At 46.6% G+C, this 22800-nt stretch overlaps 1 protein-coding gene across 1 annotated transcript in view; it reads right to left on the bottom strand.

The window, feature by feature from the left end:
• The window catches only part of LOC139547255 (unconventional myosin-X-like), a 72254-nt gene that overhangs the window by 2411 nt on the left and 47043 nt on the right, over positions 1 to 22800 (bottom strand). The window contains exons 9-17 of the mRNA XM_071356316.1: positions 22585 to 22708; positions 21553 to 21850; positions 16820 to 17027; positions 13535 to 13671; positions 9586 to 9709; positions 7309 to 7479; positions 6830 to 6964; positions 5998 to 6159; positions 1508 to 1699 (exon numbers count right to left, since the gene is read on the bottom strand). Of these exons, the coding sequence (XP_071212417.1) occupies positions 1508 to 1699; positions 5998 to 6159; positions 6830 to 6964; positions 7309 to 7479; positions 9586 to 9709; positions 13535 to 13671; positions 16820 to 17027; positions 21553 to 21850; positions 22585 to 22708 (1551 nt within the window). The remainder of the gene's footprint in view (positions 1 to 1507; positions 1700 to 5997; positions 6160 to 6829; positions 6965 to 7308; positions 7480 to 9585; positions 9710 to 13534; positions 13672 to 16819; positions 17028 to 21552; positions 21851 to 22584; positions 22709 to 22800) is intronic.

Below are 22800 nucleotides of genomic sequence, written 5' to 3'. Positions count from 1 at the left end.
TAATCTGGTGTTATAAACAGACCCGGGACCAGGCTACTGAAAGGCTGCAAAGCATTTCTAATCTGGTGTTATAAACAGACCCGGGACCAGGCTACTGAAAGGCTGCAAAGCATTTCTAATCTGGTGTTATAAACAGACCCGGGACCAGGCTACTGAAAGGCTGCAAAGCATTTATAATCTGGTGTTATAAACAGATCCGGGACCAGGCTACTGAAAGGCATTTCTAATCTGGTGTTATAAACAGATCCGGGACCAGGCTACTGAAAGGCATTTCTAATCTGGTGTTATAAACAGATCCGGGACCAGGCTACTGAAAGGCTGCAAGGCATTTCTAATCTGGTGTTATAAACAGATCCGGGACCAGGCTACTACTGGTCATTTCTAATCTGGTGTTATAAACAGATCCGGGACCAGGCTACTACTGGTCATTTCTAATCTGGTGTTATAAACAGATCCGGGACCAGGCTACTACTGGTCATTTATAATCTGGTGTTATAAACAGACCTGGGACCAGGCTACTAGTGGTCATTTATAATCTGGTGTTATAAACAGACCTGGGACCAGGCTACTACTTCTATAATGTTGTATTATGGTGTTATAAACAGACCTGGGACCAGGCTACTACTTCTATAATGGTGTATTATGGTGTAATAAACAGACCTGGGACCAGGCTACTACTTCTATAATGTTGTATTATGGTGTTATAAACAGACCTGGGACCAGGCTACTACTTCTATAATGTTGTATTATGGTGTAATAAACAGACCTGGGACCAGGCTACTACTTCTATAATGGTGTATTATGGTGTAATAAACAGACCTGGGACCAGGCTACTACTTCTATAATGGTGTATTATGGTGTAATAAACAGACCTGGGACCAGGCTACTACTTCTATAATGTTGTATTATGGTGTTATAAACAGACCTGGGACCAGGCTACTACTTCTATAATGTTGTATTATGGTGTAATAAACAGACCTGGGACCAGGCTACTACTTCTATAATGGTGTATTATGGTGTAATAAACAGACCTGGGACCAGGCTACTACTTCTATAATGGTGTATTATGGTGTAATAAACAGACCTGGGACCAGGCTACTACCTCTATAATGTTGTATTATGGTGTTATAAACAGACCTGGGACCAGGCTACTACTTCTATAATGTTGTATTATGGTGTAATAAACAGACCTGGGACCAGGCTACTACTTCTATAATGTTGTATTATGGTGTTATAAACAGACCTGGGACCAGGCTACTACTTCTATAATGTTGTATTATGGTGTAATAAACAGACCTGGGACCAGGCTACTACTTCTATAATGTTGTATTATGGTGTTATAAACAGACCTGGGACCAGGCTACTACTTCTATAATGGTGTATTATGGTGTAATAAACAGACCTGGGACCAGGCTACTACCTCTATAATGGTGTATTATGGTGTAATAAACAGACCTGGGACCAGGCTACTACCTCTATAATGGTGTATTATGGTGTAATACTGTACCAGAGGTGTCTCAAAGAACATCTCTCTGTCGTCCACTGTGATCTTATAGGTCGTGGCCTGGGGAGCTCCGAAGAAGATGATGTGTTCGTAGGGGAACGTCTCTAGAGGTTTGGGCTCTCCTCTCTTGTAGACCGACACGTTCTCTGCACTCACACTCAGCCACAGGTCGTGAGGAAAGCCTCCCTCTTTACACTGAGGAGACAGAGACATACAGCAGGTCAGATACAAAGTTAAAGGAATGAATGAATCAAATACCCTAGCCCTATTCACCACAGTATCATCCCTAGCCCTGTTCACCACAGTATCATCCCTAGCCCTGTTCACTACAGTATCATCCCTAGCCCTGTTCACTACAGTATCATCCCTAGCCCTGTTCACCACAGTATCATCCCTAGCCCTATTCACCACAGTATCAGCCCTATTCACCACAGTATCATCGCTAGCCATATTCACCACAGTATCATCCCTAGCCCCATTCACCACAGTATCATCCCTAGCCCCATTCACCACAGTATCATCCCTAGCCCCATTCACCACAGTATCATCCCTAGCCCCATTCACCACAGTATCATCCCTAGCCCCATTCACCACAGTATCATCCCTAGCCCCATTCACCACAGTATCATCCCTAGCCCCATTCACCACAGTATCATCCCTAGCCCCATTCACCACAGTATCATCCCTAGCCCTATTCACCACAGACCCATCCCTAGCCCTATTCACCACAGACCCATCCCTAGCCCTATTCACCACAGTATCATCCCTAGCCCTATTCACCACAGTATCATCCCTAGCCCTGTTCACCACAGTATCATCCCTAGCCCTGTTCACCACAGTATCATCCCTAGCCCTGTTCACCACAGTTTCATCCCTAGCCCTATTCACCACAGTATCATCCCTAGCCCTATTCACCACAGTATCATCCCTAGCCCTATTCACCACAGTATCATCCCTAGCCCCATTCACCACAGTATCATCCCTAGCCCCGTTCACCACAGTATCATCCCTAGCCCCGTTCACCACAGTATCATCCCTAGCCCCATTCACCACAGTATCATCCCTAGCCCTATTCACCACAGTATCATCCCTAGCCCTATTCATCACAGTATCATCCCTAGCCCTATTCACCACAGTATCATCCCTAGCCCCATTCACCACAGTATCATCCCTAGCCCCATTCACCACAGTATCATCCCTAGCCCCATTCACCACAGTATCATCCCTAGCCCCATTCACCACAGTATCATCCCTAGCCCCATTCACCACAGTATCATCCCTAGCCCCATTCACCACAGTATCATCCCTAGCCCCATTCACCACAGTATCATCCCTAGCCCCATTCACCACAGTATCATCCCTAGCCCCATTCACCACAGTATCATCCCTAGCCCCATTCACCACAGTATCATCCCTAGCCCCATTCACCACAGTATCATCCCTAGCCCCATTCACCACAGTATCATCCCTAGCCCCATTCACCACAGTATCATCCCTAGCCCCATTCACCACAGTATCATCCCTAGCCCCATTCACCACAATATCATCCCTAGCCCCATTCACCACAGTATCATCCCAAGCCCCATTCACCACAGTATCATCCCTAGCCCCATTCACCACAGTATCATCCCTAGCCCCATTCACCACAGTATCATCCCTAGCCCCATTCACCACAGTATCATCGCTAGCCCTATTCACCACAGTATCATCCCTAGCCCTATTCACCACAGACCCATCCCTAGCCCTATTCACCACAGACCCATCCCTAGCCCTATTCACCACAGTATCATCCCTAGCCCTATTCACCACAGTATCATCCCTAGCCCTGTTCACCACAGTATCATCCCTAGCCCTGTTCACCACAGTATCATCCCTAGCCCTGTTCACCACAGTATCATCCCTAGCCCTGTTCACCACAGTATCATCCCTAGCCCTATTCACCACAGTATCATCCCTAGCCCTGTTCACCACAGTATCATCCCTAGCCCTGTTCACCACAGTATCATCCCTAGCCCTGTTCACCACAGTATCATCCCTAGCCCTATTCACCACAGTATCATCCCTAGCCCTATTCACCACAGTATCATCCCTAGCCCTATTCACCACAGTATCATCCCTAGCCCTATTCACCACAGTATCATCCCTAGCCCTATTCACCACAGTATCATCCCTAGCCCTATTCACCACAGTATCATCCCTAGCCCTGTTCACCACAGTATCATCCCTAGCCCCGTTCACCACAGTATCATCCCTAGCCCCATTCACCACAGTATCATCCCTAGCCCCATTCACCACAGTATCATCCCTAGCCCCATTCACCACAGTATCATCCCTAGCCCCATTCACCACAGTATCATCCCTAGCCCCATTCACCACAGTATCATCCCTAGCCCCATTCACCACAGTATCATCCCTAGCCCCATTCACCACAGTATCATCCCTAGCCCCATTCACCACAGTATCATCCCTAGCCCCATTCACCACAGTATCATCCCTAGCCCTATTCACCACAGACCCATCCCTAGCCCTATTCACCACAGACCCATCCCTAGCCCTATTCACCACAGACCCATCCCTAGCCCTATTCACCACAGTATCATCCCTAGCCCTATTCACCACAGTATCATCCCTAGCCCTGTTCACCACAGTATCATCCCTAGCCATGTTCACCACAGTATCATCCCTAGCCCTGTTCACCACAGTATCATCCCTAGCCCTGTTCACCACAGTATCATCCCTAGCCCTATTCACCACAGTATCATCCCTAGCCCTATTCACCACAGTATCATCCCTAGCCCTATTCACCACAGTATCATCCCTAGCCCTATTCACCACAGTATCATCCCTAGCCCCATTCACCACAGTATCATCCCTAGCCCCGTTCACCACAGTATCATCCCTAGCCCCGTTCACCACAGTATCATCCCTAGCCCCATTCACCACAGTATCATCCCTAGCCCTATTCACCACAGTATCATCCCTAGCCCTATTCATCACAGTATCATCCCTAGCCCTATTCACCACAGTATCATCCCTAGCCCCATTCACCACAGTATCATCCCTAGCCCCATTCACCACAGTATCATCCCTAGCCCCATTCACCACAGTATCATCCCTAGCCCCATTCACCACAGTATCATCCCTAGCCCCATTCACCACAGTATCATCCCTAGCCCCATTCACCACAGTATCATCCCTAGCCCCATTCACCACAGTATCATCCCTAGCCCCATTCACCACAGTATCATCCCTAGCCCCATTCACCACAGTATCATCCCTAGCCCCATTCACCACAGTATCATCCCTAGCCCCATTCACCACAGTATCATCCCTAGCCCCATTCACCACAGTATCATCCCTAGCCCCATTCACCACAGTATCATCCCTAGCCCCATTCACCACAGTATCATCCCTAGCCCCATTCACCACAGTATCATCCCTAGCCCCATTCACCACAGTATCATCCCTAGCCCCATTCACCACAGTATCATCCCTAGCCCCATTCACCACAGTATCATCCCTAGCCCCATTCACCACAGTATCATCCCTAGCCCCATTCACCACAGTATCATCCCTAGCCCCATTCACCACAATATCATCCCTAGCCCCATTCACCACAGTATCATCCCTAGCCCCATTCACCACAGTATCATCCCTAGCCCCATTCACCACAGTATCATCCCTAGCCCCATTCACCACAGTATCATCCCTAGCCCCATTCACCACAGTATCATCGCTAGCCCTATTCACCACAGTATCATCCCTAGCCCTATTCACCACAGACCCATCCCTAGCCCTATTCACCACAGACCCATCCCTAGCCCTATTCACCACAGTATCATCCCTAGCCCTATTCACCACAGTATCATCCCTAGCCCTGTTCACCACAGTATCATCCCTAGCCCTGTTCACCACAGTATCATCCCTAGCCCTGTTCACCACAGTATCATCCCTAGCCCTGTTCACCACAGTATCATCCCTAGCCCTGTTCACCACAGTATCATCCCTAGCCCTATTCACCACAGTATCATCCCTAGCCCTGTTCACCACAGTATCATCCCTAGCCCTGTTCACCACAGTATCATCCCTAGCCCTGTTCACCACAGTATCATCCCTAGCCCTATTCACCACAGTATCATCCCTAGCCCTATTCACCACAGTATCATCCCTAGCCCTATTCACCACAGTATCATCCCTAGCCCTATTCACCACAGTATCATCCCTAGCCCTATTCACCACAGTATCATCCCTAGCCCTATTCACCACAGTATCATCCCTAGCCCTGTTCACCACAGTATCATCCCTAGCCCTGTTCACCACAGTATCATCCCTAGCCCTATTCACCACAGTATCATCCCTAGCAGTGGAACACAGTAACCTGTTTTCATCCTGATACAAGGTCATTCACCACAGTAGAATACTTGACATTAACTTTGGACCTGTACTATCAGTACCTATATATGGTGTCAATAACATGTAATGTACGTATTTACCTCCACGTCGAACAGTGTGGACCCATATCCAGGCCACTCCTTGATGATGTTCATGTATTTGAGCATGGCTGTGTGCTGGTCCAGTCCCTGGAGACGGGACCACTTCTCTAAGATGGAGGTTCTGGTGGCTGAGGTCTCCTCCTTCACCCACATTTCTAGCATCTGAACAAGAACCAGACAAGACTTAGTACCTTGCTCAAGGGCATAACAACAGGTGACAATATCCAGGATGATGTCAGCAACCCACAGGTTTCACTGACTACACCAGATGTTTCTAGTTGGAGCTGGGATTCGAACGCTTCTCTAACCGCTAGGCTACCTGTTCCTCCTCTAACCGCTAGGCTACCTGTTCCTCCTCTAACCGCTAGGCTACCTGTTCCTTCTCTAACCGCTAGGCTACCTGTTCCTCCTCTAACCGCTAGGCTACCTGTTCCTCCTCTAACCGCTAGGCTACCTGTTCCTCCTCTAACCGCTGGGCTACCTGTTCCTCCTCTAACCGCTAGGCTACCTGTTCCTCCTCTAACCGCTAGGCTACCTGTTCCTTCTCTAACCGCTAGGCTACCTGTTCCTCCTCTAACCGCTAGGCTACCTGTTCCTCCTCTAACCGCTAGGCTACCTGTTCCTCCTCTAACCGCTAGGCTACCTGTTCCTCCTCTAACCGCTGGGCTACCTGTTTCTCCTCTAACCGCTGGGCTACCTGTTCCTCCTCTAACCGCTAGGCTACCTGTTCCTCCTCTAACCGCTAGGCTACCTGTTCCTCCTCTAACCGCTAGGCTACCTGTTCCTCCTCTAACCGCTAGGCTACCTGTTCCTCCTCTAACCGCTAGGCTACCTGTTCCTCCTCCATCTTCTGTTTCTTCATGGAGCCCGTCTTCAGCCCGCTGCGGCGCAGGGTCCCGTCCAGGAAGCTGGTCCGCCTCCGCTCCAGGGTGTGGCCCCCTGGCCCCGTCCCGCCGGCCGCGCTCACCTATACAAAACAATACACTTGTATTAGTCCACCAAAGCAAAACAATAACAAAAAATTGTCCATTTGTTACAGTGAACACCGGAAATGTGGAACTTCCTCAGTTGTCAACCTCCCCAAATAGCACTCAGACACAGACACGCAATGCGCACACACACACACACACACACACACACACACACACACACACACACACACACACACACACACACACACACACACACACACACACACACACACACACACACACACACACACACACACACACACACACACACACACACACACACACACACAAACACACAGAGGGTCAAGCCGCAGAGCAGCACCCCCTGGATGTTACCTACCTTGGTGAAGTGCAGGATGCGAGCGCGTAGCCTCCCTACAGGGTAGACGTTGTCCAGAGACCAGCTGACCCGGGCCTTGTCCCCGTGGAGGAACTGGAGCCTGAGAGCAGCCAGGTGCTGCAGGGTTTCTTCTGGGGCCGGGAGGTGACCGCTGGTCAGAGACTCATGAGCCTGGACGAGACATGTATATTACAACATTAAATTTATATTATCATTAAATTATATTTACATAACATTACATTTATATTATCAATAAATTATATTTACATAACATTAAATTTATATTAACATTAAATTATATTTACATAACATTACATTTATATTAACATTAAATTATATTTACATAACATGACATTTATATTATCAATAAATTATATTTACATAACATTACATTTATATTAACATTAAATTATATTTACATAACATGACATTTATATTAACATTAAATTATATTTACATAATTTTACATTTATATTAACATAAAATTATATTTACACTACATTTATATTATCAATAAATTACATTAACATAATATCACATTGATAGTATCATTAAAATACATTTACATAACATAACATTTATATTAACATTAAATTGTATTTACATAACATTACATTTATATTAACATTAAATTATATTTACATAATATTACATTGATATTATCATTAAAATATATTTACAAAACACTACATTTATAGGAACATTAAAATACATTTACATCCAGGTATTCTGTATGTCTCTGTCCAGGTGTCGACACTGTATGTCTCTGTCCAGGTGTCGACACTGTATTTCTCTGTCCAGGTGTCGACACTGTATTTCTCTATCCAGGTGTCGACACTGTATTTCTCTATCCAGGTGTCGACACTGTATTTCTCTGTCCAGGTGTCGACACTGTATTTCTCTGTCCAGGTGTCGACACTGTATTTCTCTGTCCAGGTGTCGACACTGTATTTCTCTGTCCAGGTGTCGACACTGTATTTCTCTGTCCAGGTGTCGATACTGTATTTCTCTGTCCAGGTGTCGACACTGTATTTCTCTATCCAGGTGTCGACACTGTATTTCTCTATCCAGGTGTCGACACTGTATTTCTCTATCCAGGTGTCGACACTGTATTTCTCTATCCAGGTGTCGACACTGTATTTCTCTATCCAGGTGTCGACACTGTATTTCTCTGTCCAGGTGTCGACACTGTATTTCTCTATCCAGGTGTCGACACTGTATTTCTCTGTCCAGGTGTCGACACTGTATTTCTCTGTCCAGGTGTCGACACTGTATTTCTCTATCCAGGTGTCGACACTGTATTTCTCTATCCAGGTGTCGACACTGTATTTCTCTATCCAGGTGTCGACACTGTATTTCTCTGTCCAGGTGTCGACACTGTATTTCTCTATCCAGGTGTCGACACTGTATTTCTCTGTCCAGGTGTCGACACTGTATTTCTCTGTCCAGGTGTCGACACTGTATTTCTCTGTCCAGGTGTCGACACTGTATTTCTCTATCCAGGTGTCGACACTGTATTTCTCTATCCAGGTGTCGACACTGTATTTCTCTATCCAGGTGTCGACACTGTATTTCTCTATCCAGGTGTCGACACTGTATTTCTCTATCCAGGTGTCGACACTGTATTTCTCTATCCAGGTGTCGACACTGTATTTCTCTATCCAGGTGTCGACACTGTATTTCTCTATCCAGGTGTCGACACTGTATTTCTCTATCCAGGTGTCGACACTGTATTTCTCTATCCAGGTGTCGACACTGTATTTCTCTATCCAGGTGTCGACACTGTATTTCTCTATCCAGGTGTCGACACTGTATTTCTCTATCCAGGTGTCGACACTGTATTTCTCTGTCCAGGTGTCGACACTGTATTTCTCTGTCCAGGTGTCGACACTGTATTTCTCTGTCCAGGTGTCGACACTGTATTTCTCTGTCCAGGTGTCGACACTGTATTTCTCTGTCCAGGTGTCGACACTGTATTTCTCTGTCCAGGTGTCGACACTGTATTTCTCTGTCCAGGTGTCGACACTGTATTTCTCTCTCCAGGTGTCGACACTGTATTTCTCTGTCCAGGTGTCGACACTGTATTTCTCTGTCCAGGTGTCGACACTGTATTTCTCTGTCCAGGTGTCGACACTGTATTTCTCTGTCCAGGTGTCGACACTGTATTTCTCTGTCCAGGTGTCGACACTGTATTTCTCTATCCAGGTGTTCACACTGTATTTCTCTGTCCAGGTGCTGTCTAATAGTAGCAAAATGGAAGACCAGGAAGTAACTGACCTGTTCGAACATGAAAGCGAACTCCACCCCTTCCTTGGGCATGCTCTCTACATCCAGGAAACAGTAGAGTTTGAAGTAGAGCTTCCACTGTCCCTCCTCCTCTACCTCCTCACTGCCTGACAGCCTGGAAATTAGTCAATCAAGAAAAAAACTATTAATCAGCCAATCAATCAACCAACCAATATCAAACATTTTTCTCAGCAAATGTACAGTAATAAAATCAAGAAGTGTTTGGGTCAGAGATGAGAGCTACAGTATTTAATCATGTATGTGTCATGCTGATTGCTGATATCTCTGGGTAGTCTGGTCCCAGATCTGTTTGTACTGTCTTGTCATGCTGATTTCTGATATCTCTCTGTGGGTAGTCTGGGCCCAGATCTGTTTGTACTGTCTTGTCATGCTGATTTCTGATATCTCTCTGTGGGTAGTCTGGGCCCAGATCTGTTTGAGCTGTCTTGCTAACGCCACAACAGCGTGACAATGACCAAAGGATTTGGCAAGAAACGCATATAAGGCTCTCCCTGGCCCTCCCTTTGACAAATATGACCATAACTATCCTCCCGGTTCCTGCTTACAAGCAAAAACTCAAACAGGAAGTACCAGCGACGTGCTCAATACGGAAGTGGTCCGATGACGCGGATGCTAAGCTACAGGACTGTTTCGCTAGCACAGACTGGAATAGGAGGAGTATACCACATCAGTAACATCAGTAATTCTTTAGAGTCTAAGACATTGGGTAGGTGCTATGCTACAGGACTGTTTCGCTAGCACAGACTGGAATATGAGGAGTATACCACATCAGTAACATCAGTAATTCTTTAGAGTCTAAGACATTGGGTAGGTGCTATGCTACAGGACTGTTTCGCTAGCACAGACTGGAATAGGAGGAGTATACCACATCAGTAACATCAGTAATTCTTTAGAGTCTAAGACATTGGGTAGGTGCTATGCTACAGGACTGTTTCGCTAGCACAGACTGGAATATGAGGAGTAGACCACATCAGTAACATCAGTAATTCTTTAGAGTCTAAGACATTGGGGCTAAGCTGACATATTGGTTTAATATGGTCATACTATGGATCATTTATAGCTATTTGATTTTGAATTTTAGGACCCCTTAAAAGGTATAAAAAAAAGATATATAAAAATTGTTTTTGGTCTTTACTACTATAGCCCGTAGAAACGCATTGAATAACACATTCATAAATGTCAGAAAAGGTCAGTCAAAAAATAAATCATAAGACCACAACGTTTTGAAGTGTCTGTCCTAAATCTAGGAGATATAAGAAAAGTCAGGAAATATATCTATATTTTATTACACATACAGTATGTCACCTTTTTTTTGGAGTAGGTACATAACTACCTTCATACTTCCAATTGTTTTTTAAAACCGGTAGTGGATACCTTCAGAGGAGTCCTGTGACACTTGTGGGGTTTGTAGAGTAAAACAGGGAACACCATTGTGTTCGTAAGAATCTCCCCTTTCCACAATAGAGTCCCATTAGTTTGTAGCCCACACGGTTCGGACGCTACCAAACAGAAGATGGCATATCGACGGTACCGACTTCAGACAAGTCCCCTGCCATTTGAGAGTCTCCCCTTTCCATAGAGTGGTCACAATAGTTTGTAGGCCAAACCGTTCGGACACTACAGATGTTTTTGTGAGACAACCGATTTTCGGGATGTCTCATGGTCGGTCTGACAACCATCGCTCTAGATCTGCCAGCTTTCACCGCAGATTTAAAAGCGCAACATTGGCGGATGCAGTGGATTGAAACGCATCCAATGCAAAATCGGTATTTCTAGTTTAAACTGACGGAATTTGATGGGGGTGTTTTTATTATGTTAATTAAGTTGATGCACCGGTGCATCAATTGACTCTATGGGTTTAATAAGTGCATCGATGCCGTCGTCCCCACAGTGACCGTACGTACATATCCCAATCAGAAGCCATCCATTACAGACAACATCTGCACTGAGCTATAGGCTAGAAATGGCGCTTACAAGGAGCGGGACACTAACCCGGACGCGTATAAGAAATCCTACTATGACCTCTGACGAACCATCAAACAGGAAAAGCATCAATACAGATTGAATCCTACTACGCATCCTACTCTGATGCTTGTTGGATGTGGCAGAGCTTGCAAACTATCATGGATTACAAAGGGGAAACCCAGCTGCGAGCTGCCCAGTGACGTGAGCCTACCAGACAAGCTAAATGCCTTCTATGCTTGCTTCGAGGCAAGCAACACTGAACCATGCATGAGAACACCAGCTATTCCGGACGGCTGTGTGATTTCGCTATCTCACTACCATCGGCTACGGTTAACATTCACAATGCCCCAGGGCCAGATGGATTACCAGGGCACATACTCAGAGCATGCCCTGACCAGCTGGCAAGTGTCTTCACTGACATTTTCAACCTCTCCCTGACCCTGTCTAAATACCAACTTGTTTCAAGTAGGCCACCATATGTCCAAGAACTCCAAGGTAACCTATCCAAATGACTATGGCCCAATAGCAGTCACATCTGTAGCTTCTAAATACTTTGAAAGGCTGGTCATGGCTCACATCATCCCAGACACCCTGGATCCACTCCAATTCGCATACCGCCCCAACAGATTCACAGATGACGCAATCTCTATTGCACTCCACTTCTGTCCTTTCACACCTTGATAAGATGAACACCTATGTGAGAATGTTGTTCATTGACTACAGCTCAGCATTCATCACCATAGTGCTTTCCAAGCTCATCACTAAGCTCAGGACCCTGGGACTGAACACCTCCCTCTGCAACTGGATTCTGGACTTCCTGACGGGCCACCCCCAGGTGGTAAGGGTAGGCAACAACACATCTACCACGCTGATCCTTAACACTGGAGCTCCACAGGGGTGCGTGCTCAGTCCCCTCCTGTACTCCCTGTTCACCCACGACTGCATGGCCAGGCACGACTCCAACACCATCATTAGGTTTGCAGACGACACAACAGTGGTAGGCCTGATCACCGACAACAACGAGACAGCCTATAGGGAGGAGGTCACTTAGTCACTTTACCCCTACCTATATGTAGATATCTACCTCAATTACCTCGTACCCCTGCACATGGTCTTGATACTGGTATCTCGTGTATATAGACAAGTTATTGTTACTCATTGTGGATTTATTCCTTGTGTTATTATCTTTTCTATTATTTGTCTATTGTCTCTGCATTGTTGGGAAGGACCGTTATTAGTAAGCATTTCACTGTTAGTCTACACCAGTTTTTTACCAAGCATGTGACAAATAAAATAACATTTGATTTGATTTGACAGCAGAAACAGATCAAGGACCAGGCTATTCTATCTGTGTATCTATCCTCTGTCTTCTATCCTCTGTCTTCTATCCTCTGTCTTCTATCCTCTGTCTTCTATCCTCTGTCTTCTATCCTCTGTCTTCTATCCTCTGTGTATCTATTCTCTGTCTTCTATTCTCTGTCTTCTATTCTCTGTGAAGCTATTCTCTGTGAAGCTATTCTATGTGAAGCTATCCTCTGTCTTCTATCCTCTGTCTTCTATCCTCTGTCTTCTATCCTCTGTCTTCTATCCTCTGTCTTCTATCCTCTGTCTTCTATCCTCTGTGTCTTCTATTCTCTGTCTTCTATTCTCTGTCTTCTATTCTCTGTCTTCTATTCTCTGTCTTCTATTCTCTGTGAAGCTATTCTCTGTGAAGCTATTCTCTGTGAAGCTATCCTCTGTCTTCTATCCTCTGTCTTCTATCCTCTGTCTTCTATCCTCTGTCTTCTATCCTCTGTCTTCTATCCTCTGTCTTCTATCCTCTGTCTTCTATCCTCTGTCTTCTATCCTCTGTCTTCTATTCTCTGTGAATCTATTCTCTGTGAATCTATTCTCTGTGAATCTATTCTCTGTGAATCTATTCTCTGTAAATCTCTCTGACCAGATGAACTCTGACCTCTCGAACTTGGCGAGTACGTCAGCGACGATGACTCTGCTCTCCACAGCCCGGTCCATAGTGTTGTTGTGTTCAAACAGGGCAAACATGTTTCTACTGTCCTCCATGGCCAGGCCTCGGATCAACTTCTCCACCACCTGGGGACAGGCAGGACAGAGGGACATTAACACAGGCTGGAGAAAATGGATGTACCTACTGTCCTCCATGGCCAGGCCTCGGATCAACTTCTCCACCACCTGGGGACAGGCAGGACAGAGGGACATTAACACATCTGACTAAACCTCACCACCTGGGGACAGGCAGGACAGAGGGACATTAACACATCTGACTAAACCTCACCACCTGGACACAGGCAGGACGGTGGGACATTAACACATCTGACTAAACCTAACCACCTGGACACAGCAAAGCACACAGAGATACTTAAAGGAGCAATCTGGGATAAAAAACAACTAAACTGTCACGCCGTCACTGAACAGCTGAGGGACGGGGGTGGAGAAAATGGATGTATGGATTGACCCTGGCAGAGATTACTGTATTTTTACAGCTACTGGCAGAAATGACTGTATTTTTACAGCTACTGGCAGAAATGACTGTATTTTTACAGCTACTGGCAGAAATGACTGTATTTTTACAGCTACTGGCAGAAATGACTGTATTTTTACAGCTACTGGCAGAAATGACTGTATTTTTACAGCTACTGGCAGAAATGACTGTATTTTTACAGCTACTGGCAGAAATGACTGTATTTTTACAGCTACTGGCAGAAATGTCTGTATTTTTACAGCTACTGGCAGAAATGACTATTTTTACAGCTACTGGCAGAAATGACTGTATTTTTACAGCTACTGGCAGAAATGACTGTATTTTTACAGCTACTGGCAGAAATGACTGTATTTTTACAGCTACTGGCAGAAATGTCTGTATTTTTACAGCTACTGGCAGAAATGACTATTTTTACAGCTACTGGCAGAAATGACTGTATTTTTACAGCTACTGGCAGAAATGACTGTATTTTTACAGCTACTGGCAGAAATGACTGTATTTTTACAGCTACTGGCAGAAATGTCTGTATTTTTACAGCTACTGGCAGAAATGACTATTTTTACAGCTGCTGGCAGAAATGACTGTATTTTTACAGCTACTGGCAGAAATGTCTGTATTTTTACAGCTACTGGCAGAAATGACTATTTTTACAGCTACTGGCAGAAATGTCTGTATTTTTACAGCTACTGGCAGAAATGTCTGTATTTTTACAGCTACTGGCAGAAATGACTATTTTTACAGCTACTGGCAGAAATGTCTGTATTTTTACAGCTACTGGCAGAAATGTCTGTATTTTTACAGCTACTGGCAGAAATGTCTGTATTTTTACAGCTACTGGCAGAAATGACTATTTTTACAGCTACTGGCAGAAATGACTATTTTTACAGCTACTGGCAGAAATGACTGTATTTTTACAGCTACTGGCAGAAATGTCTGTATTTTTACAGCTACTGGCAGAAATGACTATTTTTACAGCTACTGGCAGAAATGTCTGTATTTTTACAGCTACTGGCAGAAATGACTATTTTTACAGCTACTGGCAGAAATGACTATTTTTACAGCTACTACTTCTTGTGGAAAACAATTTTTATAGTACACTGCTCAAAAAAATAAAGGGAACACTAAAATAACACATCCTAGATCTGAATGAATGAAATATTCTTATTAAATACTTTTTTCTTTACATAGTTGAATGTGCTGACAACAAAATCACACAAAAATGATCAATGTAAATCAAATTTATCAACCCATGGAGGTCTGGATTTGGAGTCACACTCAAAATTAAAGTGGAAAACCACACTACAGGCTGATCCAACTTTGATGTAATGTCCTTAAAACAAGTCAAAATGAGGCTCAGTAGTGTGTGTGGCCTCCACGTGCCTGTATGACCTCCCTACAACGCCTGGGCATGCTCCTGATGAGGTGGCGGATGGTCTCCTGAGGGATCTCCTCCCAGACCTTGACTAAAGCATCCGCCAACTCCTGGACAGTCTGTGGTGCAACGTGGCTTTGGTGGATGGAGCGAGACATGATGTCCCAGATGTGCTCAATTGGATTCAGGTCTGGGGAACGGGCGGGCCAGTCCATAGCATCAATGCCTTCCTCTTGCAGGAACTGCTGACACACTCCAGCCACATGAGGTCTAGCATTGTCTTGCATTAGGAGGAACCCAGGGCCAACCGCACCAGCATATGGTCTCACAAGGGGTCTGAGGATCTCATCTCGGTACCTAATGCCAGTCAGGCTACCTCTGGCGAGCACATGGAGGGCTGTGCGGCCCCCCAAAGAAATGCCACCCCACACCATGACTGACCCACCGCCAAACCGGTCATGCTGGAGGATGTTGCAGGCAGCAGAACGTTCTCCACGGCGTCTCCAGACTGTCACGTCTGTCACATGTGCTCAGTGTGAACCTGCTTTCATCTGTGAAGAGCACAGGGCGCCAGTGGCGAATTTGCCAATCTTGGTGTTCTCTGGCAAATGCCAAACGTCCTGCACGGTGTTGGGCTGTAAGCACAACCCCCACCTGTGGACGTCGGGCCCTCATACCACCCTCATGGAGTCTGTTTCTGACCGTTTGAGCAGACACATGCACATTTGTGGCCTGCTGGAGGTCATTTTGCAGGGCTCTGGCAGTGCACCTCCTTGCACAAAGGCGGAGGTAGTGGTCCTGCTGCTGGGTTGTTGCCCTCCTACGGCCTCCTCCACGTCTCCTGATGTACTGGCCTGTCTCCTGGTAGCGCCTCCATGCTCTGGACACTACGCTGACAGACACAGCAAACCTTCTTGCCACAGCTCGCATTGATGTGCCATCCTGGATGAGCTGCACTACCTGAGCCACTTGTGTGGGTTGTAGACTCCGTCTCATGCTACCACTAGAGTGAAAGCACCGCCAGCATTCAAAAGTGACCAAAACATCAGCCAGGAAGCATAGGAACTGAGAAGTGGTCTGTGGTCACCACCTGCAGAACCACTCCTTTATTGGGGGTGTCTTGCTAATTGTCTATAATATCCACCTGTTGTCTATTCCATTTACACAACAGCATGTGAAATTTATTGTCAATCAGTGTTGCTTCCTAAGTGGACAGTTTGATTTCACAGAAGTGTGATTGACTTGGAGTTACATTGTGTTGTTTAAGTGTTCCCTTTATTTTTTTGAGCAGTGTATAATCCACAGAAGATAGAACAGAACAGCGTAGCTTAGATGTGGACATGTCAAAGCAACACTGCATTAGTTACCTCTCCAGCGGTGGTGTGGGAGTTGATGGAGATCTTGCAGGATCCTCCTCCGTGGCAGTAGACTGTCGTAGTCATTTCCTGCCTGGTCAGTAGGGCTACGATCTCCTCCTGAGACGGAACATAGTCCCTGACCTTGGTCCTCTTCAAAGACTCACCAATGAAATGGGCAAACATGTCCACCTCTGTTCCAGGAAACTGCTCCTTCACCCTGGAGAAGAACAGACAAACAGACAGAGGGTTACTGAGGTGTAGAGGATGAGCAAATCAACGTTACTGATGTCATACTGTCCAGTTTACCCATCCATACAAAATCAATCACAGAAAATACGCCTATTTTTACTAGAAGCTATAGGGAGGGAACACATTCTGCTTACTACGAGCTGTAGGGAGGGAACACATTCTGCTACTACAAGCTATAGAGAGGGAACACATTCTGCTTACTACGAGCTGTAGGGAGGGAACACATTCTGCTACTACAAGCTATAGGAGGGGAACACATTCTGCTTACTACAAGCTGTAGGGAGGGAACACATTCTGCTTACTACGAGCTGTAGGGAGGGAACACATTCTGCTTACTACGAGCTGTAGGGAGGGAACACATTCTGCTTACTACGAGCTGTAGGGAGGGAACACATTCTGCTTACTACAAGCTGTAGGGAGGGAACACATTCTGCTTACTACAAGCTGTAGGGAGGGAACACATTCTGCTTACTACGAGCTGTAGGGAGGGAACACATTCTGCTTACTACGAGCTGTAGGGAGGGAACACATTCTGCTACTACAAGCTATAGAGAGGGAACACATTCTGCTTACTACGAGCTGTAGGGAGGGAACACATTCTGCTACTACAAGCTATAGGAGGGGAACACATTCTGCTTACTACAAGCTATAGGAGGGGAACACATTCTGCTTACTACGAGCTGTAGGGAGGGAACACATTCTGCTACTACAAGCTATAGGAGGGGAACACATTCTGCTTACTACGAGCTGTAGGGAGGGAACACATTCTGCTACTACAAGCTATAGGAGGGGAACACATTCTGCTTACTACGAGCTGTAGGGAGGGAACACATTCTGCTACTACAAGCTATAGGAGGGGAACACATTCTGCTTACTACGAGCTATAGGAGGGGAACACATTCTGCTTACTACGAGCTGTAGGGAGGGAACACATTCTGCTTACTACGAGCTGTAGGGAGGGAACACATTCTGCTTACTACGAGCTATAGGGAGGGAACACATTCTGCTTACTACGAGCTGTAGGGAGGGAACACATTCTGCTTACTACGAGCTGTAGGGAGGGAACACATTCTGCTACTACAAGCTATAGAGAGGGAACACATTCTGCTACTACGAGCTGTAGGGAGGGAACACATTCTGCTACTACAAGCTATAGAGAGGGAACACATTCTGCTACTACGAGCTATAGGGAAGGAACACATTCTGCTTACTACAAGCTATAGGGAGGGAACACATTCTGCTTACTACAAGCTATAGGGAGGGAACACATGCTGCTTACTACGAGCTATAGGGAGGGAACACATTCTGCTTACTACGAGCTATAGGGAGGGAACACATTCTGCTTACTACGAGCTATAGGGAGGGAACACATTCTGCTTACTACGAGCTATAGGGAGGGAACACATTCTGCTACTACGAGCTATAGGGAGGGAACACATTCTGCTTACTACGAGCTATAGGGAGGGAACACATTCTGCTTACTACGAGCTATAGGGAGGGAACACATTCTGCTTACTACAAGCTGTAGGGAGGGAACACATTCTGCTTACAACGAGCTATAGGGAGGGAACACATTCTGCTTACTACGAGCTATAGGGAGGGAACACATTCTGCTACTACAAGCTATAGGGAGGGAACACATTCTGCTACTACGAGCTATAGGGAGGGAACACATTCTGCTTACTACAAGCTATAGGGAGGGAACACATTCTGCTACTACAGGCTATAGGGAGGGAACACATTCTGCTTACTACGAGCTATAGGGAGGGAACACATTCTGCTTACTACGAGCTATAGGGAGGGAACACATTCTGCTACTACGAGCTGTACGTGGGGAACACATTCTGCTTACTACGAGCTATAGGGAGGGAACACATTCTGCTACTACAAGCTATAGGGAGGGAACACATTCTGCTTACTACGAGCTGTAGGGAGGGAACACATTCTGCTACTACAAGCTATAGGAGGGGAACACATTCTGCTTACTACGAGCTATAGGAGGGGAACACATTCTGCTTACTACGAGCTGTAGGGAGGGAACACATTCTGCTTACTACGAGCTGTAGGGAGGGAACACATTCTGCTTACTACGAGCTATAGGGAGGGAACACATTCTGCTTACTACGAGCTGTAGGGAGGGAACACATTCTGCTTACTACGAGCTGTAGGGAGGGAACACATTCTGCTACTACAAGCTATAGAGAGGGAACACATTCTGCTACTACGAGCTGTAGGGAGGGAACACATTCTGCTACTACAAGCTATAGAGAGGGAACACATTCTGCTACTACGAGCTATAGGGAAGGAACACATTCTGCTTACTACAAGCTATAGGGAGGGAACACATTCTGCTTACTACAAGCTATAGGGAGGGAACACATGCTGCTTACTACGAGCTATAGGGAGGGAACACATTCTGCTTACTACGAGCTATAGGGAGGGAACACATTCTGCTTACTACGAGCTATAGGGAGGGAACACATTCTGCTTACTACGAGCTATAGGGAGGGAACACATTCTGCTACTACGAGCTATAGGGAGGGAACACATTCTGCTTACTACAAGCTATAGGGAGGGAACACATTCTGCTTACTACAAGCTATAGGGAGGGAACACATTCTGCTTACTACGAGCTATAGGGAGGGAACACATTCTGCTTACTACGAGCTATAGGGAGGGAACACATTCTGCTTACTACAAGCTGTAGGGAGGGAACACATTCTGCTTACAACGAGCTATAGGGAGGGAACACATTCTGCTTACTACGAGCTATAGGGAGGGAACACATTCTGCTACTACAAGCTATAGGGAGGGAACACATTCTGCTACTACGAGCTATAGGGAGGGAACACATTCTGCTTACTACAAGCTATAGGGAGGGAACACATTCTGCTACTACAGGCTATAGGGAGGGAACACATTCTGCTTACTACGAGCTATAGGGAGGGAACACATTCTGCTTACTACGAGCTATAGGGAGGGAACACATTCTGCTACTACGAGCTGTACGTGGGGAACACATTCTGCTTACTACGAGCTATAGGGAGGGAACACATTCTGCTACTACAAGCTATAGGGAGGGAACACATTCTGCTAGTACGAGCTGTAGGGAGGGAACACATTCTGCTACTACAAGCTATAGGGAGGGAACACATTCTGCTACTACGAGCTGTAGGGAGGGAACACATTCTGCTACTACAAGCTGTAGGGAGGGAACACATTCTGCTACTACAAGCTGTAGGGAGGGAACACATTCTGCTACTACAAGCTATAGGGAGGGAACACATTCTGCTACTACAAGCTGTAGGGAGGGAACACATTCTGCTACTACGAGCTGTAGGGAGGGAACACATTCTGCTACTACGAGCTGTAGGGAGGGAACACATTCTGCTACTACGAGCTGTAGGGAGGGAACACATTCTGCTACTACAAGCTATAGGGAGGGAACACATTCTGCTTACTACGAGCTGTAGGGAGGGAACACATTCTGCTTACTACGAGCTATAGGGAGGGAACACATTCTGCTTACTACGAGCTATAGGGAGGGAACACATTCTGCTTACTACGAGCTATAGGGAGGGAACACATTCTGCTACTACGAGCTATAGGGAGGGAACACATTCTGCTTACTACAAGCTGTAGGGAGGGAACACATTCTGCTACTACAAGCTATAGGGAGGGAACACATTCTGCTACTACGAGCTATAGGGAGGGAACACATTCTGCTACTACAAGCTATAGAGAGGGAACACATTCTGCTACTACGAGCTATAGGGAGGGAACACATTCTGCTTACTACAAGCTATAGGGAGGGAACACATTCTGCTACTACGAGCTATAGGGAGGGAACACATTCTGCTACTACGAGCTATAGGGAGGGAACACATTCTGCTACTACGAGCTATAGGGAGGGAACACATTCTGCTACTACGAGCTATAGGGAGGGAACACATTCTGCTACTACGAGCTATAGGGAGGGAACACATTCTGCTTGCAGCTCAGCATCTTTCTAAGAAAAATATTTACATCTACAGAAATCTGAGATCCTCCTCTCTTCAACAAGGACAAGGGGACGAAGCTTCCAAAGCTGTGTTTTCCCCACATCTGCATTTTGAAGGTAAAAGTACCTTTTAAGGTGGAACTTGTCGTAAAAGTACCTTTTAAGGTGGAACTTGTCGTAAAAGTACCATTTAAGGTGGAACTTGTCGTAAAAGTACCTTTTAAGGTGGAACTTTAGGTAAATAAAGTACCTTTTAAGGTGGAACTGGAGGTAAATAAAGTACCTTTTAAGGTGGAACTTGTCGTAAAAGTACCTTTTAAGGTGGAACTTGTTGTAAAAGTACCATTTAAGGTGGAACTTGTCGTAAAAGTACCTTTTAAGGTGGAACTTGTCGTAAAAGTACCATTTAAGGTGGAACTTGTCGTAAAAGTACCCTTTAAGGTGGAACTTGTCGTAAAAGTACCATTTAAGGTGGAACTTGTCGTAAAAGTACCTTTTAAGGTGGAACTTGAGGTAGCGCAGGATGCCCCGGCTGGGCAGGAAGGTACAGCTCATACAGGTGAGGAGGTGCCAGTGGGCACGATTGGCCGAGCTGTTGGGCTGAGGCACGTGATTGGTCTGCTTGATGAGCTGACAGTAGACCTCGTCTCGGAGCAGACGCAGGTCGTGGCAGGTCTGGAGGATGCCCTGGATGATCGGGACCGGATCAGACACTGCCTCCATCTCCTGCAGAGAGTTGAAGATCTTCACTGCCTCGTCCTGCAGGCTGGCATATCCCTTCTCCTTATGGACTGGGGGGAGAGGGGGAGAGCGAGAGAGGGAGAGAGGGGGAGAGCGAGAGAGCGAGAGAGGGGGAGAGCGAGAGAGGGGGAGAGCGAGAGAGGGGGAGAGCGAGAGAGGGGGAGAGCGAGAGAGGGGGAGAGCGAGAGAGGGGGAGAGCGAGAGAGGGGGAGAGCGAGAGAGCGGGAGAGCGAGAGAGCGGGAGAGCGAGAGAGCGAGAGAGCGAGAGAGGGGGAGAGCGAGAGAGGGGGAGAGCGAGAGAGGGGGGAGAGCGAGAGAGGGGGAGAGGGGGAGAGCGAGAGAGGGGGAGAGCGAGAGAGGGGGAGAGCGAGAGAGGGGGAGAGCGAGAGAGGGGGAGAGCGAGAAAGGGGGAGAGCGAGAGAGGGGGAGAGCGAGAGAGGGGGAGAGCGAGAGAGGGGGAGAGCGAGAGAGGGGGAGAGCGAGAGAGGGGGAGAGCGAGAGAGGGGGAGAGCGAGAGAGGGGGAGAGCGAGAGAGGGGGAGAGCGAGAGAGGGGGAGAGCGAGAGAGGGGGAGAGCGAGAGAGGGGGAGAGCAAGAGAGGGGGAGAGTTATGGTGGTCACTGCTTTATGCATTTAATTTCTATCAAAATGGTTAAGACAACTGTAGTCAAATAAACGACACCCGTTGCTGCTCCACCAGGAGTTAAAAGAAGTAAATCAAGTCCTTGTAAAATATAAACTAGCTGTAATAAGTCCCTCCAGGCTCTTATCGGTGGACAACTCACGGTGGATGTTGACCTCCCCGTAAGGCAGAGGCAGCAGGGGGGCGTGGAGGGGGTGCTGGGTATATCTGAGGATAGGGTTCCTCCAGTACGTCTGATCCACGGCCTCCACGTTCAGACTGCTCTCCTGGGGGGGGGCGAAGGTCAGGGGTTAAAGGTCAGAGGTATGCCTCACGTTCCTTCATCATCACTACCATCTCCTGAGCCGGGTCCCTCTCT

The sequence above is a fragment of the Salvelinus alpinus genome, chromosome 20 (assembly GCF_045679555.1).
Source record: "Salvelinus alpinus chromosome 20, SLU_Salpinus.1, whole genome shotgun sequence".
Taxonomy (NCBI): Eukaryota; Metazoa; Chordata; class Actinopteri; order Salmoniformes; family Salmonidae; genus Salvelinus; species Salvelinus alpinus.
The sequence above is the reverse complement of the archived record's forward strand: the minus strand, read 5'-3'. Positions and strand labels throughout refer to the sequence as shown.